The 19,317-nt window shown below is 39.2% G+C and overlaps 1 protein-coding gene across 1 annotated transcript in view; it reads left to right on the top strand.

Moving 5' to 3' along the window:
* Positions 1–19,317, top strand: part of RYR2 (ryanodine receptor 2) — a 445,869-nt gene that overhangs the window by 126,566 nt on the left and 299,986 nt on the right. Inside the window, 5 exon segments of the mRNA XM_034663566.1 lie at positions 9,539–9,657; positions 9,984–10,117; positions 11,568–11,809; positions 16,735–16,927; positions 18,773–18,989. Of these exon segments, the coding sequence (XP_034519457.1) occupies positions 9,539–9,657; positions 9,984–10,117; positions 11,568–11,809; positions 16,735–16,927; positions 18,773–18,989 (905 nt within the window).

Below are 19,317 nucleotides of genomic sequence, written 5' to 3'. Positions count from 1 at the left end.
CGCTGAACCGACTGAGCCACCCAGGTGCCCCAGTGTTTTTGTTTTCTTTGGATATATTCCTGGAAGTGGAATTGCTGGATCATATGGTAGTTCCGTTTTTAATTTTGGGGGATCCTCTATATTGTTTTCCACTGTGGCTGCACCAGTTTTCATTCCCACCAGCAGGGCTCCAGGGTTCCCTTTTCTTCAATCCACACCATCATCTGTTTCCTCGTCTTTTTGATGATGGCCATTCTGATGGGTGTGCGATGATGTCTCATTGTGGTTTTGATTTACTTCTCCCTGATGACTAGTAATGTTGACCATCTTTTCATTTATCTTTTGGCCATTCCTATAGCTTCTATGGTAAAATGTCTACTTGGGTCTTTTGCCCATTTTAATTGGATTATCTTTTTCTGATGAGTTCTTTATATATTTTGGATATTAACCCTTTATCAGATATTTGGTTTGCACTTTCCCCCCATTCTGTAGGCTGTCTTTTTACTTTATTGATGGTTTCTTTTGTTGTGCAGAAACTTTTTAGTTTGATGTGATCCACTTAATTTTTTTTAAAGATTTTATTTATTCACGAGAAGGAGAGACAAAGAGAGTGAGAGAGAGAATGTGCACACAAGCAGCGGGGAGGGGAGGAGGAAGAGGGAGAAGCAGGCTCCCCAATGAGCAAGGAGCCTGATGCGGGGCTTAATCTGAGGACCCAGGGATCATGACCTGAGCTGAAGGCAGACACTTCACCGACTGAGCCACCCAGGCGTCCCTGATGTGGTCCCACTTATTTTTTTATTTTGTTGCTTGTGCTTTAGGTGTCCTATCTGAAAGATCATCGCCAATTGCTATATCAAGGAGGTTTTTTTCTAGAAATTTCATGTTTTCAGGTCTATATATTTATATTTGTATCTTCTAATACATTTTGAGTTAATTTTTGTGAGTGATGTAGGATAGGTTCTGGTTTCATTCTTTTACGTATTAATGTCCAGTGTTCCCAGCGCCGTTTATTGAAGAGGCTGCTTTTTACAAGAGAATGTTTAAAGTTGACCCAAAGCTCAGTCAGATGCGGTGATCATTTGACATTCCTGCTCAAAATAATAGTTCTCAATAAATATTTGCTGCTTTGAGGTAAGTATCTTTTTGAAGAGTTGATTAATCTGCATTTCTCTTGCCCTGGAAGATGCATCTTAAAAGTACTCAGATGTATGTATCTTTGAAAATTTTATTTAAAGGCCTTTATAGCAATTGCATCTGCCAGGATTTTTACAGGCTCTCGTATTTCACAGAGAGGCACGTTTTTGTTTTTTGAACATGTAAAGGAGCACATTGTGTGGCCAAGGAAATCTTAGGAGAATTTAGGGTACTGTGCTGAGATGCCATATGTATTACTTCACTGCGTCCCACAGGACTCTATACGGTGGGTTCCATCATCATTTCTATTTTACAAATGAAGAATCTGAAGCCAAGACAGGTAACCTTTTCAAGGTCAAATGAAAGTAACGGAGTGAGGACTAAATTTGTGTGGTCTGTAAAGTCCACAAAAGCAGGGATAATATCAATTTCTACTGCTCATTTTACTTACATCCAGAACCTAAACTCATTGAATGGTCCCTTTTATGGATTAAGTGATAATTGAACACGTAAATGGGGGAAAAACACCCAAGAGTAAATAACAACATAAGAATATCTTCAAGTATTTGTGATTTCTTGTCTGGCACTTAGACCTCTGTGGGTTTTGAGATATGGCAATTTATACAAATAAATATTTGTGTGGCATAACATTTCTAACATTATTATTTAGCTGTTGCATCATGAACTTTAATTGACATTTTATTTTTTTATTGTCCTTAACTCCTCTAATTTGTCTTTTATAAAATATTTCTCCCTAAATTGAAAGCAGCAAACCATCAGAAGCCTGATTAAGGCTGAATAGTACATTGTAATTACATTGCTTATTTTATGTGTTATTTATTTTACATAATGTACCCCAGGAAACTTTGACTCTTGTTCATCTTGTCTTCCAAGAAAATGCCCTAAGTCCATCTTTTTTATTTATTTTGCTAACAGATTCATGATCTTCTAGCTTTCTATATATGAGTAAAAATGTGATATATACCTTTATCTTCACCAACTTCCACTTTTATTAATGTTCCTAATTTTGTCAAATTTTGTTACATTTTAATCATACCTCTGTCATGTTTTCTCTCCCTTCTCAGCTTTTTGTTAGCTCAAGATTTAATGAGCTTATTTTCTTCTTGTGCCTCAAAACCATTCTAAAAAATGGAAGGATACATAATTACGTGTTTCCCTAATTTGGCTTGAAACCCCACCTCTTGAAAGTGTAGTCCCTAAGCCTCTGTATATGTTAATATTGATATCAACTTAGCCCATTTTTCTCTTTCTGTTTGGGTGAGATACGGAAACTCAGTGTCTGTTTTACAAGTAGGGACGACTTGGGTGCAGTCCATGGTTTGTCACTCACTGGCAGTTCCATTCAAATTAGTGGAATAGGACAGAAGAGGTGTGTCTCTGCAGAGCCTTCTCGGATGCACAGGCCCTGGAACAAATTAATGCCTTTGTACGTAACTCAGATTCTTTCTCCCTTGGCCCCCCCTTTGGTGTGTAGCCAAAAAAACCTCCCAAACTCCTCAGACCCTTTGTCGACATGGAGCTAGCTGGACTTCTCTTCTGCTTTCTCTAACTGCTGGCCACTTCATTTGCATGTTTGTTCGTTTTAATACCAAGAGAGGGGGTTCCTGTCAAAGGACTTTATGCCTTTTAAGCATTTATTAGCCAGTAAGTCTACTTGTTGTAACCTTTCATGGTATTTTTGGCCCAACAGTCGTGCCGTCTCCAGAAGGAAGTTTCCTGCCGTTCTGTCTGTTGCCCTACTTGTGCGTCTCTGTCTTACCCTCAATGTCTAGCATTCTGGTGTAATTTCTCCTGGATTTACTAATTTAACTATTTTGATAATCTAACTTTGATTTCATTTCTCCATAGTGATCAATATTTTCCCTGGGTTTCCCTTCCGATCAGTGTGGTTCCTTCAGCATTTCTCTACCTTTTCCTGATGGAACATTTTTAATCTCTGTATAAAAAGAAGCCTAGTTGTCAGATTTCTCAGTTGATCCTTTTTCATTCCATTTCATTTGTCATTTCTGTTATTTTGTTACAACCATAAGATAAGAGTAGATGCTTACATTGCACTGTTCGGATTCAGGCCTTTTCTTAAAAGCTTTACAGGTGTTAATTCCTCACAACAGCTTCCCCCCGGGGTTTGTACCATTATTAGAAATCGGTTTTAGAAATGGGGACAGTGGAGCACAGAGAAGTTAAGTAACTTGCCTAAAATCTGCCAGGACCCAAATGGGGCACATTGGCTTGAGTCCTTGGTTATAACTTCTACGTGAGACAACAGGGTAATAGCAACACCTTCTGCTATTATAGTTTCTCATGAAGCCTAGTACATATCCAGGATGTCAGTCCCCCTCCTGAGAGGATGACGGTCCATGACATACACAGCTTTCCCCTGGTGTTTCCTGTTCTGTGTTGTCATGTTATTTCTCAGTGCCTTTCCCCCAGTCTTTTTACTTAAGTCATTTTGTTTACGTTAATTATCCATGACAAAAAGTACAACTTTCCTTATTTCCATTTGCCTTCAGTGAGCCCTGGGGATATGACTAATAAGGTCTAACCAAAAGGTTAAGAAGGATTTTAACCCCTAGATAAGGAAAAAGTAACCGCAACCTGTGAGTTGAGTGATTTGGAATTCACAGTCTCTCTAATTGTGATTGTTGCTGACCCTGCAAGTGGGCATTTCAGCTCTTTCTGTTATCTGTGTGGCGTCCCCAGCCTTTCTGTCACTGGGGGACAGTCTAATACATACCGATTAGCACCCGGGTTGAAACCTTCTGTTTGCTTGCCCATTAGATAAGGAGACTTCCATGTTGAAATTGTCAGCTACGGCCATGTGCTCCATTAGGAGTGGAGTCCTTTCCCAAAGATGAATAATACCCGTATGTCCCTCTTGCAGTGAGAACTGCGTTTCATCTAAACCCACATATACCTTGGTATTCTGAGATTATTTTAATTTTGTTTTATTTTTGCTAAACACTTGTAATTGCAGGTGAAAAAGCAATTTCTGGAGAGGGGATGTTGGCACTGTCTTCCGAATCAACTGGTTTTCCTTGTTTTCCTGAGATGATAAGGGGAGCTCTGTCTCCACACTGGCCACCTGTGCCTGGTTCTATTCACTTCACTCAAATGTGCAAGACTCACCAGGGAGCTTGTGCCTACTGGGTATTGGGCAAAATCGCCAGGCTAGATTCTTACTGTCATATAAAGTCAGACCAAATATGGCATTTCTGTGCTATGGCTTGCTTTCAGTTTTTCCATGTAGACCCTCAGCCTTGGACAGCTGTGGGCACACCCCACCATAGCACTTGGATCCTTCCAATACCATTAGGTTATTTCCAGACATTTTGTTACACCCTCAGAGATTTTTCTTTGTCATGAGTCCAATAAATAATTCAGAAAGTGACAGCCATAAAAGTTTTAAGGCAAAGAGCTAAATATTTCATGTGTCTTACATATAAAGGGCTTATACCATTAGTTTTGAATTTTGTGCATGACCCCCACAGACATAGACTAAAGCCTACAAAAGTTCCTGTCATTCAGTGAGGAAATCCTGGAACTAAGAAATATAAATTCTCCATTGGTGTTTTATCATATGTCTTCTCTACCTTATAAAAAAAATTTAATATTAAAATCTCTAGATAGAAAATATGCCAAAGTAGCTATTGTGTATACTCTTCATAATAATGAATCTTGCTGTGATTGAATAAGCAAATCATAGGTTTATGTAGTTTAAACTGCAAGTGTGTACTAATAGTCCATTTATATTCATTCACTTACTCAGTTGGCGAACATGAGATGGGCCTGCCTGGGCCCCAGTGTGCTGGGTAATAAGGAGACAGTATTCAACACGTCTCTACTCTCAAGGACTCCTTCTCCAATGGGAGATTGAAATGAGCATAAATGATTTTAACGCAATGTGATCAATACTACCAAGAAAGAATGATTCATTCTAGGGTGTTGGTAAAAACCCATCAAATGAGGTGACTTTCTGCCTTTACAAGATGATTCAGATTTTGCAACCTCCAAAGAGGGAGGTGTATTTCAGTCTGAGAATAACATGTGCAAAACATGGAGGGTGGGACAGAGCTGACAAGCTCCCTCTGGGCCCTGGCAGGCCTTGGTCGCTGACGGTCCCACTGCCTAGAACGGTTCCTGGTAGGTGGTTAATAAATGTAGCAGTGTATTGTAAGTGCATTAGTACCTAAGCATTTTTATAATACGCACTTTGACGTAAAAGCATATACTGACCGTGCTTTGTCAGAGGAGTTGGTGGGAGTTGAGGCGGTAAAGTAAGGTTGGGTCACCCAGCGAAGCAGCTGACGTACCATGCTCTGGGGAATGCACTTTTACCTTGGATGGGCCAGGAAGCCATGGGAGCTTTTAAGCAAGGAGTGACATCAATTAAAGGTGTGCTTTAGTTGGGGCACCTGCATGGGGCCGTGGGTTGAGCCGCTGGCTCTTGTCATGATCCTAGGATCCTGGGCTCCATGCTCAGTGCAAAGTCTGCTTCAGGATTCTCTCCCTCTCTCCCTCTGCCCTTCCCCCAGCTCACTTGTACTCTCTGTCTCTCCCTAAAATAAATAGAGAAATCTGAAAAAAATAAATAAAATGGAAATAGACCTTACTTCCTATTTTGTTGTGGTCCTTTCTAAAAATATTTCTTATTGTAAAAGTAATGCATACTCATTTCCTAGAATTCATCAAGTATTGCCACGTTCTGGCATACTAACTCCTGGTGCTTTTTGAAAGGCACATTTTTTTTTAAAGATTTTATTTATTTATTTGACAGAGATAGAGACAGCCAGCGAGAGAGGGAACACAAGCAGGGGGAGTGGGAGAGGAAGAAGCAGGCTCATAGCGGAAGAGCCTGATGTGGGGCTCGATCCTACAACGCCAGGATCACGCCCTGAGCTGAAGGCAGACACTTAACCGCTGTGCCACCCAGGCGCCCCTGAAAGGCACATTTTATACTCATAATATATTTTACATAGTTGCAGTCCTAATGTATATCCAGTCGTGTGTCTACTTATGAAAGTTTGTATTATACATTATGTGTTCTGCATGTTCTTAAAATTTTTGCTAAAATAATTTCTGTAAATTTATCAGAACTTATAAAATCAGATTATATGTTCAAATTACAAAATCTTGTTTTGTCTTGCTAGTTTTTGTGTGTGTGTGTGTGTATGTGTTTTTGACAGTTTATGTTCATAATTCATTCTGGTAATACTTTTATGGTCTACCAAGCTTTAAATGTATCCCTTGAGAATCTGGCAATACTGTTAAGGACTATTCCCATTTCTGGGTCTTATTCAGTCTGTTTAGAATCTAATTGCCAAATCATTGTTAGTTAAATGTTGCCATTGTAATGTTTATTAAGCCCTGTTCCTCTGACTCTTTTTTCACCAAAGTGTTTGAGACATATATTGGCATAATTTACATATACATATAATATAGTCAGTCTAGCTAGTCTTTATTTTTTTGAGAATGAGTCTTAGTATTTCCAGTTTGTTTACTTTTAGGAATTTCTAACCACACACAAGAAATAAGTTTATTTGCTGTTTATTCCAACACTTGAAAATAAAAATAGTTTTCTCTGACCTTTTGCTGTCAGACTTAGAGGCAGTCAGTGCTTTTCAACTAAATGTTTATTTGTCGGATCTGATGTAACAGTGTTAAAGTCCCAAATTCTGGAAGCCTTCAATGTAAGCAGAATATGGGAAAAATCAGATTTCTTTTTTTTTTTTTTTAAGATTTTATTTGTTTATTTGACAGAGAGAGAGAGACAGCCAGTGAGAGAGGGAACACAGCAGGGGGAGTGGGAGAGGAAGAAGCAGGCTCCCAGCAGAGCAGGGAGCCTGATGCAGGGCTCAATCCCAGGACACTGGGATCACGCCCTGAGCCGAAGGCAGAAGCTTAACGACTAAGCCACTCAGGCGCCCCATATTTTCATATTTTATATTGCCAGTCTTGTGTTTTGTGATCTCTGCTGTTCATTTTTCCAATACAGTCTTAAATCTTTTCAGATATATTCAAGTTTTTGATGCTATTGGTTTTCATGTATATTTATTTACAAAGAGAATTTATCTTTCTTGTGGTCTCCTACTTTTTGGTCTTTAGTCTTAATGGTTCTATTAACTCTGTAAGTAGAGATTGGCAAACTTTTTTCTGTAAAAGGCCAGGTGGTAAGTATTTTATGCTCTGTAGACCATAGGGCTCTGTTGTTGCAGCTGCCCAGTTCTGTCTGCTTGATGCAAAAGCAACCATAGATGACATGTAAACAAATGAGCATGGATGGTACACAGTATAATTTTCATTTGCAAATACAGGCAGCTGTATTTGTGCTCTGTAGTAACAGGTAACAGGGAGAAAACAGATATCAGGATAAAATATGAGTAATCTATTAAAAATGCTTTTCTTTTTCTATTGCTTAGTTTATTTTAGCTAAGAATGAATGAGTTTATTACCCCATTTTTAATAGCAGAAGCATTCAGCTTAAGTACCCTTACATAAATATCTTTATCCATTAGCCTGTATTATTTTCTATCTTGGATTTTTTTTGATGTGCAAATACATTTTATAATAACTTCTGCGAATCAAATGAGATACCATATGTGATGGCACTTTGCAAGCTGTGTGCTCTTCAAATTAAGGCATTAATTTTATTGCCATTACTATGTTTTTATTTATATAGGTAGCTTATTTTTATTTTTTTATAATAATTTGTATTATGTTAGTCACCATACAGTATATCCTTAGTTTTTGATGTAAAGTTCCATGATTCATTATTTGCGTATAACACCCAGCGCACCATGCAATACATGCCCTCCTTAATACCCATCACCAGCCTATCCCATTCCCGAACCCCCTGAAGCCCTCAGTTTGTTTCCCAGAGTCCACAGTCTCTCGTGGTTCATTCCCCCTTCTGTTTACCCCCACTTCATTCTTCCCTTCCTTCTCCTACCGATCTTCCTAGTTCTTCTGTTCCATAAATGAGTGAAACCTTATGATAATTGTCTTTCTCTGCTTGCCTTGTTTCACTTAGCATAATCTCCTCCAGTCCTCTATCTTGGATTTTTAACTGGCATGGCTTTTGGAACACAGCAGTTGCTTTTGAAAAATTATCTCATCTTTTGGGGTATTTTTTTTAACTGTACATTCATATCATACTTCACCAAATTAAGTCATCAGTAAAGAAATTAGCATTAATAGCCCCTGTCCTATAATGGTTTGGGATTTGGATCAAATATAGATCGTGGCAGCCATAGTCTACCATTACTTCTGTATTCTGCCATTTGTAAACCTGAGCACTTTTCCAAGAGCTCCACTGCAGACCTACAAACCTTTCTGTGGATTTCCTTCCGACCCTTCATGATACCTTGTAGCTCTCAGAGATCACATTTTCTGAATGTTATAGCTAATTGCTATAAGTGGTCTGCACTCTCATTAGTGACAAAGCAAGCTTGCTTGGAAACAATGAATACATATGTACACATTCAACTTTTCCAGTTCACGCTAAAAATTCTGATAATGAAAATTATTTTCTATTCTCTCTCTTAAGCTTTAAGATAAGAAAGGGTATATTCCATTTTATTTTCTCTGGTGGCTAACACTTTAAAATACCCCATTCTTGGGGAGCCTGGGTGGCTCAGTCAGTGAAGCATCTGCCTTTAGCTCAGGTCATGATCTCAGGGTCCTGAGATGGAGTTCCACACTGGGCTCCCTACTCAGCAGGAAGTCTGCTTCCCCCTCTGCCTGTGTTCCTCCCCCTGCTTGTGCTCTCTCTGTCTCGCTCTCTTTCTCAAATAAGTAAATAAAATCTTGGGGGAAAAAATACCCCCATTCTAAATCAGGTTTTATAATTGTATATCTCTATGTATTTTTATATTATTCTCTATACTTCTCTTGTTCTGTAAACTAAGAAACATTTTCTTACATTTACCTCTGGGAGATAGTAATGATCTTTGTGGGTTAGGATGCACTGTTTAGGGCTGTACTTTCAAGCTGAGAAACTTTGTAAGCTGGTCCTAACCTATTACCTGTCTTGTCCCCTACTTTCTCTATACTCCAGGCACCCCAGGTGTGCATTCCATTCAAGGCTTCATTCAACCTCATACTGCCCTAATTTTCCTGTCTGGAAAGTGGTCATGATTGTGTCCCTCTGAGGCTCGAGTCATACCCTCCCAGGCAGGAATACCTGCTTACTCTGCTCACACTGCCTTTTCCTCACTAAACTAGGACTTCATCATCTTTAGTTATCCGTCCCGTCTCAAACATCACTTGTCCCCTATCACAGTGCCCTGTGACAAACACATCGAGCCCATAATAATTACATGTTGACCTGCAGGAACACCTAGAGAAAAGGAAAGACACTGATCATTGTAGACTCTTTAACCATACTTTCTTTCTTTATCTTTAGGTATTCTTGAAGTTTTACACTGTGTGTTAGTAGAAAGTCCAGAAGCTCTAAATATTATTAAGGAAGGACACATTAAATCCATAATCTCACTTTTAGACAAGCATGGGAGAAACCACAAGGTAAGGGAATGAATGTATTGCCATGGATGAATTCTGGAATAATTTTAAATATATTTTTTTAAATAAGGTAACTTTTAAAAGGTGTGTCAAATGCGTCATGAGTGTTTTCATTTCTTAGTTACAGTCAGGTAATACTGATGTAGCACCATTGAGACACTGAGCAGTTCTCAGTGTGTATCTAAGAGAAACGCGGAGGATCCGTGACCTTGTGACTGTCATGTTCCAATGGCTGGGTCAGAGGGAACGTGTTTGCATTCCCGAGAAGGGCTGGGATGCTCAGATATAAGTAAGGGAATTAGTCGGCTGACAGTGCTTTCTCTCGTCAGGTCCTGGACGTCCTGTGTTCTCTCTGTGTCTGCCATGGAGTGGCAGTCCGTTCTAACCAGCATCTCATCTGTGACAATCTGCTGCCAGGAAGAGATTTACTGTTGCAGACGCGTCTTGTGAACCATGTCAGCAGGTAGACTCGGATACATACTGGCACCAAATGGGTGTGGCCTAACCAGGAACTCACATTTTAGCTCTGTAGTTAAGGCGTCCTGTGGTCTGTTTGTTTTACTAGGTTATTTTACATATTATCTCAGGGAATAGCGTAGTTTTCCTATCAGTCGAATGGGCTAATAACAATAGGTGAACCAAGCAGAATGTGCACTTATCACAAGGCTGTAGACTTTCATATTCACATTCGTGTGAGGCTGGCTAATCCCCGACATCTTCAGGAACAGCCTGACAATTCTACAGGGATGCCTTTACATATAATTATGTTTTGTGCTTTCTTAGAATCTAAGTAAAATGCTACCCTTCAATGCCAACTTTGAAGCGGCTACTATGTGTAACAGAAAAGTTGCATCGGAATGTCTAAGATATAATAGATTCCATAAAAAACAATAAAAGTACATTTTTGGTTAGATGTCCCTTCCGAGATATCAGACATTCCTTGAGTACTGTGTGCCGGCCACTATTCTCTATGCTTTATATGTATCCTACACTGTGTTTGTACTGGGTTCAACTAGTCCAATTAGGATTAAAATGTTGGACTGGAAATGGAGCTCAAGTCTAATGCCAGAGACTGAGCCCTTGAATACCAAGCCGTGTTGCCTTCCTTATACCAAATAGTATAATAAAAATAATAATACCGCTTACAATTAAGACAATATTTTGTGTGATAGTAATAATTTTGTTATGTCTAGCAGCTATCCAGGAAGTACTCACTGCCTTACACTGTTTTAAACAAAAATGTAGGATTTGCTGTATATTTCCATATTGTGTGTGTGTGTGTTTTTTTTTTTAACAGGATTGATTTAAGCCTTCCTGAATGGCCGTTTATATAACAGACATGCTGTTTTTGAGTGGTATTTCCTGAGACCATTACTAATCCTAAGCATTAACAGAGGGTCTGAGCCCCTTAGAAATGGAATTAAATACAACCACCTAGAAATTCTTCTGCCCTCAGAGGAGGCATTGAGAGAACAACAAAGCTGCTTATCACCCTGGTTCCTTTACCAACAATATGGCTTTTCAGCCTCGCACCTTACCTGACCCACAGCTTAGTTAGGAAAATGTCTGCATGTCCTGAATTAATAATAACTCCATGAGTTCTAAGGGCCCGTTATCCTGAGCAGCTCACCTTAAACATGATCGATGGTATAATATATGCCAAAGAACAGTTCAGAAAAAATCATCTCAGATCCCTGAGGGACATTGCCAAGTAACCTGAAAAGCAGGCACCCGTCACTGGATGCTAACTGGAGGCCGCCTCAGTGACTTAGTAATTTTGCAGTACTGAAGGAAAACCTAGATTTCATATGTTGCATCTTGGAGAAACAGGACTGATGTTCAAAATAGACGTAAATGAAGACGACAGGAAGTTTGTCCAGAGTTTCTCATGTGCTCTTCCTGTCTCTTTAAAGCATGAGACCCAATATTTTTCTGGGCGTCAGTGAAGGGTCCGCTCAGTACAAGAAGTGGTACTATGAGCTGATGGTGGACCACACGGAGCCGTTCGTGACCGCCGAAGCCACGCACCTGCGGGTGGGCTGGGCTTCCACCGAAGGGTACTCTCCCTACCCAGGAGGCGGTGAGGAGTGGGGTGGAAACGGAGTCGGAGACGACCTCTTCTCCTACGGATTCGACGGCCTTCACCTCTGGTCAGGTCAGCAGCACCCGCATCTTCCCCTGCACGTGTGAAGGAAATCTGTTGCCCTTGCTCTGTGTTTCCAGAAGCTATCCATGCGGCGTATATTCAGATACATTTATTCTTCAGAAATTTACCATGGAAACGATGAGTGAGAATGTTAAGTAAAAAGCAGAATTTCACTCGGGGGAAAAACAAAACTCTTAAAGTTAGAGTATATTTCCAAAAGATTGTATTGTTGTGACCAGTATGTTCAAAAAGTGGCATTTTGATTCGTAACCAACCACAAAAAAACAAAAAACAAAACAAACACACCAAATTTATGTGTTTCCTACTTGCTTTAACAGGTGTGTGTGAAGCTTTAGCTTCCAATATAAAAACCAAGAAACAGGTCCTGGAAAATAATTGGAAGAAATAGATTAAGTTCCACCTCCTGGTAGATAATGCAATGTTCGGAAACCGGTCCTTTGTGATGTGTTTGTAAGGAGAGTCAGTTTACAATCAGGTGACACTTGGTTTGGAACTGTTTAAAAATAAGTGTATAGTTCATTTCACTAGCCATCAGCCTGAACTTTGAGAGCTGAGTATATATTAAGAATGAGTGATAGATATAAAAAAATCATATCATTTTCTCTAATTTAATAGAGGGTGCATTTTAGTTGGCACCATTTAAAAGTTTAGTTCTTAACAACGTAGCTGTTTCTTAAAAACTGGAATTCATCTGAATTCTGCAGACGTACGCTTGTGCTCATAGAGCTGCATTTCGAATACAGTTCTCATGGTATTTTGTCATATATTAAGCATAGGGAAAATATGGAAAGTATATGTGTTTTTATATATAAAAAGCTGAAATCTGTCTCTTGGGGGTACAAGTGATATTTATTAATGCTTTAGAGGTCTGGTAGCTTATGAACGTTTGAAAAGTTAAAATGAATTAAATCTGAGAGTTTATGGTAATGGATTTATAAGTAAAAGCACTTCGTGTCATTGTATTTTATCATTAATACTTACTGAATTTTTCCTCTATTCAGTGCCGGTAGCTCAGTAGTCGGGAAGAGGTGAGGCTCCGTGTTGGATATGTCATCTAGCCATGGGGAGTGTGTAGTTGGGGCCAGGTAGGAGAGTGGCGTGTCTTATACAAGCGGTACTGTCTGGCCAGACTAGAGTCAGAGAGCCTGTTCCCACAGTACAATTTTCCTACTGACCAAACAAAGACAAAGGGCACTAACATCAGAAGGCCTAACAAACATAAAGTAGAGGTAATGTCTCTTTTATAATACATTTTATTTTTATTTATTTATTTTTTTTAAGATTTTTATTTATTTATTTGACAGAGGAGAGACAGCCAGCGAGAGAGGGAACACAAGCAGGGGGAGTGGGAGAGGAAGAAGCAGGCTCCCAGCAGAGGAGCCTGATGTGGGGCTCGATCCCGTAACGCTGGGATCACGCCCTGAGCCAAAGGCAGACGCTCAACAACTGCGCTACCCAGGCGCCCCTATAATACATTTTAATTCTCACCCTTCAGATTTTCTCTCTCCTCTCTTTACCTCCTACTGTGGCCCCACATGCCATGGGTACTCGGGTAAATGAATGAAACACGTTAACTTGTTTTCCCATTACACAGAGATGAGGGGAAAGATTACTCTGATAAAATAATGCTGAATTGCTTCTAATTATTTTAACCGTACAATGACACTTCATTTTCATTTTTGCATTTAGTTTGAAGCTTTTTCTTTCAACTCACAAAAAGCACCCTACACTCATGGAATTGATCTGTATGCCTTACACTTTTTATTACAAGGTATCTGTTAAATAAAACAGTAAGAACGACAACAAAAATATTTAGTGAATCTATAAATATATCTCAGGGTGGAGGATGGGTTGTAGAATTCAGGAGAAAATCATTTGAAATTTTATATCAGGAGCAAATATTCAACTCTTTTTTTCCTTTGTTTTTTTTATAATGGCAAGAAAGTATGCACAGTGTCTTGCCTGTAGTTGAGAGGTATGGTCTCTCAAGCTACTGGGGTCTATCAATCAGACAACAGAAAGAAATAAGTGGCATCCAAATATTTTGGTAAGGGAGAAGTAAAACTTTCACTATTTATAGTTGACATGCTAATATATATATATATATATATATATATAAAACCTGAACTACTCCACCAAAAAAAACTGCTAGAACCGATAAATGAATTCAGTAACATAGCAGGATACAAAATTAATGTGCAGAAATATTTTGCATTTCTGTACACCATTAGTGAAGCAGCAGAAAGAGAAGAAAACAATCCCATTTACAATTGCACACAAACCATAACATCATTAGGGATAAGCCCAACTGAAGAGGTGAAAGGCCTATACTCTGAAAACTGTAAAACACTGACAAAAGAAACTGAATCGACATAAAGAAATGGAAAGACATCTCATGTTCATGGATTGGAAGAGCAAATATTGTTAAAATGTCTATACTACCCAAAGCAAGCTACATATTTAATGCAATCCCTAGCAAATGCCAGTAGCACTAGAACAAAAAATTCCTAAAATTTACATGTAACCAGAAAAGACTCCAAATTGCCAAAACAATTTTGAAAAAGAAAAGCAAAGCTGGTGGCATCACAATTCTGAACTTCAAGCTATATTACAGAGCTGTAGTAATCAAGACAGTTTGGGCTGGCACAAAAATAGCCACATAGATCAATAGAATGGAATAAAAAAAAGCAGAAACAAACCCACAATTATATGGTCAATTAATCATCAACAAAGCAGGAAAGAATATTTAATGGGAAAAAGACAGTCTCTTCAATAGATAGTGTTGGGAAAATTGGACAGCAACATGGAAAAGAATGAAACTGGACCACTTTCTTTTACCATACACAAAATAAATTCAAAATGTATCAAATACCTTAATGTGTGACCTGAAACCATAAACATGCTGGGAGAGAGCATAGGCAGTAATTTCTCTGGCATCGGCCGTATTAAATGCTTCCCTAGTGCTGGATTCATAATCAACAAAGACTAAGCTAAATTGATTGGCTTCTAACTGATTTACCAAGATCAGAGCCGTAGTAATTCAGATAATTTTCTCGGGGTCACTCTCCTGTTCTGTTTCTTTTTAATAGTTAACGTAGAATTTAAATCTGGATTTCTGGTAGAGCACATTCCTTACCACTTATCCTACTATAATTTAAGGGTGGTGATTTTTTGGAACGAGAATTGGGCTCATGAGTAAAAGTTTTGAGCTTTTTCTTCACTTATTCTTTCCAATTTAAACTTTGCACAGTGTTGCTACATTCTCCCTTCTGTGAATGCAGAACTGGATTTTGGGCATCCAAGTTCCAAGTGTTTGTAAGGGAGGGCCAAAAGTGTGAAAAATCTTGGTGCTTTGGGAGCTTTTAAATATGGAAGTGTGGAAGAATGTCCTAGAACAGTAGAAGTGAAAGATGGGTACGGATTTCTAATCCAGGAGTGATAAATCAGACTGTTGCTGTCTTCCTTTTGTGGCTAATGCAGAGAACAGGAATGTGGTTCTCATCTGGATGTGACAGGTTTGCATAAATGTAACCTGACAATGCTTTTAAGAGGATTCAGGGGTGTGAGTGCCATTGAAATTTTTGGCCTGAGGTTGTTCACTAGTGATCCTCTCCATCTTACCTCTTTGTTTCAAGTGTCACAAGAGAGTTTGCCATGGTGGTTTTAGTAATATCCCTCAGACTGAGCAGTATGTTTGGTGTATATAAATATCTGTGTGATAACATTTTTATTAGCTATAGACCTTGATACAAACAAGGGTATAGACCTTTTTATGTGAGTTGCATCTCTTTTATATGATTTTTTTTAAAAAGCCATCTTTATTATATTGGGGAATTTTAGAAGTACTACTTGATAATGGATTTATTGCTTGCAGATTTGAATATTGGTAAAACAGAACATTGACACATTTTAAAAAGTAGATATGTTCTACCATTGGCATTGCAGATATGCTGTTGGTAAAAATTTTGACATGCTAGAAATTTTAAAAAGGTCTTATAAAAATGCAGATCTTGTATTGTGAAATCTATCTCTCTTTGCTCAAATTGAGAAATTTTGTATGCATATGTGAGCATGTGTTTGAGAGAGCCTTTCCTTCATGTCTTCCAGTGTATCCATGGAGACTAATTAGCAAAGGAGTTTTGACATAGTCAAGAATGAGCGTAGGCCACAGGTTGGCCGGGGCAAGAAATGACATTTATCAAATAATCATTGTCACACCTCAGCTCGTATCCTGCTGTTCTCAGGAAGCCAACCAAGATCTTGCGTCAAATAAATTGTAAAACCAGTTGGCATGCATTTGCCTCTCAGCAAACAATGCACGAATGAACACATTTTCTGCTTTCCTTATCCCTGTTATTTTTATTTTATAAAACAAAGGGGACTGAATATTTGGAAAGGGTCCTGACGTGCAAGTCCTGCTGTGTCTGAGACTCTGTGTTCTTTTAAACCATTCATTTAATCATCATAACGACTCTGCAAGGTGATGACATTTGGCTTCCAAGAAATCAGGGTGTAGAGAGGTTATGTAATTTGCTGATGGTCATACAAGTAGTAGGTGGTAAGGCATCTGTTGGAACTCAAGTCTCTCCCTGAAGACTTCTCTCTGACATCATTATATTATCAGCTTAAGCTGATTTCTGCATCAGACGTCATCCTTCTCCAAGCAGAAGTTTCTTTGCGTATCAGAAGGTCCATTTTACAATAAAGAGAGCAACATGTCTCCTGGGGGGAGGGGAAGGAAAAGCAACAGTTTTTGGACAAAGGATTTAACATAGAGCATTAATATGCATTCAAGTTTTATTCTCTTCCAGTATTGTGCATTGATTTGTCAGTACCTACTGGAATCTTTGCCTCTGAAGATGATTCTGTGAGGATAAAAAAAAATCACTGCCCTTACTGTTTTTCCTCCATAGGCTGTATTGCTCGTACCGTAAGCTCACCGAACCAGCATCTGCTGAGAACCGATGATGTCATCAGTTGCTGTCTAGATCTCAGTGCCCCGAGCATCTCATTCCGAATTAACGGCCAACCTGTTCAAGGAATGTTTGAGAATTTCAACATTGATGGCCTCTTCTTTCCAGTTGTTAGTTTCTCTGCAGGAATAAAGTTAGTATTTCTATGTGTTTTGGTCTGTGTCCCTTCTGACTTCTCATACTTTCACAGAAGGCTGCACTGCCATGCCCCATGCTCTGCTTGCCTTCTGCCTCACTCCTGGGCATCTGTCCCCAGGGCATTTTTCTTGTTCCTTGGTGGAAGAGGTAAGATTCACCCAAGAGGAATGTCTTGGGAGGCTGAATGCTTTGTCCACCTGTTCTACCATTTAGACGGGGCAGTCTGCTGACCATACCCCAAATCCGTGTCCTGAAATATTTCAAGCCTATTTCAGTTTACTTTTTTATTTAAGAAGGGAAAATGAACAACATTGCATAAGAAAATACCACTTATTTCCTTATATTTCATTAATTTTCCTTTTCTTGTCATCATATTGCCCCACCCCACTCCAAACCCCCTCATTTTTATAGAAACTAAGTGGATTTTTTTGTTGCTGCTTATCCGGTCAAGCTATCTCCTCTCTGTGTTACCCTCTTCCTGTTGCACTTGTAAATTATCTGCTGTGATAGCTGGGTCAGGATGGTTTCCTCTAACCTTTTGCTTTCTTGCTGTTACCAGATGGAAAGAGATAAATGATAATTTTTTGGAATTCTGCAAAGAGAACTTTGTTTTTTAAAGATTTTATTTATTTGGGAGAGAATGAGAGAGAGAGAGAGCATGAGGTGGGGAGGGTCAGAGGGAGAAGCAGATTCCCCACTGAGCAGGGAGCCTGACGCGGAACTCGATCCTGGGACTCCAGGATCATGACCTGAGCCGAAGGCAGTTGCTTAACCAACCGAGCCACCCAGGTGCCCCTACAAAGAGAACTTAAACAAGTGATGGTCTGTTGTGATAAGGGGCTATGCTGTCACCTATTAATATGGGTATGTAGCTACCTCACGAGAGTGGCTCCCTTATTATGACTGGCCATTGAGTTATTCTGGTTATTCTTCCCATTCATCATATGAATAATTCATGGTTATAGAAGCACCATATTGAAGAGGGGACAGAGAAAGCATGAAATGGACCAATGACCTTTTCTGGTGTGTTCATACAAATTATATTTCTTTCTATAAGCTCCTGGAATGTTTTAAAATTTTTGTCTTCCTCATTTTTTGCCCTTTGCTTTTTATTTTCTTTGCTTTTTAATTATTATTTTTGGCCTGGAAATGAAAAACAAATTAGAAAAAGAATTGTAAGGAAAATGAAAATTTGATTTTATTTTTGTAAGCTGAGGGCCCATGAAATCATTATTGTTTAGCTGTGTTTCATAAAACATTGTTCAATGGAACTTAGATTAAATTATTTTTAATTAAAGGACTTTGATGTATAAGGTTTTTTTTGTTGTCAAAGAAGAAATAAGGTGATATTCTTTCTTCCACAAAGGAAGTATCATTTGAGTCCCCTTTAAGGAATTTCACTGGGAAGTTGGATACTGGAAAGTGACTATTTTTTCTTTTTATCAGACCTTATCCAGTCCAGCCCTGTAATTTTAAGTATAATAACGTCTGCTCTCTGTTGACTATTTGGGCCCCCGGAGACATTAAATGACTAATTACTGTGCACAGCTATTCCTCCTGTAGGAATATGATGCTTGTGCTTTTGCTATTTCTCCAGGGAGTGAGAAGTTTTCTCGGATCCATCAGTGTAATGTAATCAGCTTTTCCTCCCATCCTGTTTTACCTTTTGTGCTTAGAGGCTCTTAGACTCCAAGGTGCCCACACTCTGATGGTACTCGGGGGCAAGTATGGCTTCTGATGAAGTTAATTTTGTGCTGATCATTTATTCCGTGTGTTTTGTGGATTAGGGAACTTTCTGTACACCAGAGCTAGAACTGACCCTGACAAGCATCCTTTTCAGGGTACGCTTTCTGCTTGGGGGAAGACATGGAGAATTTAAATTCCTCCCGCCACCTGGGTATGCTCCTTGTTATGAAGCCGTTCTGCCAAAAGAAAAGTTGAAAGTGGAGCACAGCCGAGAGTACAAGCAAGAAAGAACGTACACACGGGACCTGCTGGGCCCCACAGTCTCCCTGACGCAGGCCGCCTTCACGCCGATCCCGGTGGATACCAGTCAGGTACCCAGAGCACCTGTCATGGTGGCCGTTCGTGCTGTCGTCCTCTTGTGGTGTTGTTCTGTGTGCCATGGCTTTCTGACCCTTTCTACTCAATACAGTTTATACGCAGAATCGAAGAAAGTTTGGTAAAATAAAGCTTACATTTATCAGATCCACTCACCTATTTTGTATTCAATTCTATTCTGTTTTTTTAAGAGTGATCTCAAGCCACTACCTTGATTTCATGATGCACTAATGTGGGTCACAATTGGAGGTAATGCATGCTAATTTTAGGATGCACTTTCTACATACGGTGGACATGGAGTTTATTTCTTCATCCTTCTAGATA

The sequence above is a fragment of the Ailuropoda melanoleuca genome, chromosome 6 (assembly GCF_002007445.2).
Source record: "Ailuropoda melanoleuca isolate Jingjing chromosome 6, ASM200744v2, whole genome shotgun sequence".
Lineage (NCBI taxonomy): Eukaryota > Metazoa > Chordata > Mammalia > Carnivora > Ursidae > Ailuropoda > Ailuropoda melanoleuca.
The sequence above is the reverse complement of the archived record's forward strand: the minus strand, read 5'-3'. Positions and strand labels throughout refer to the sequence as shown.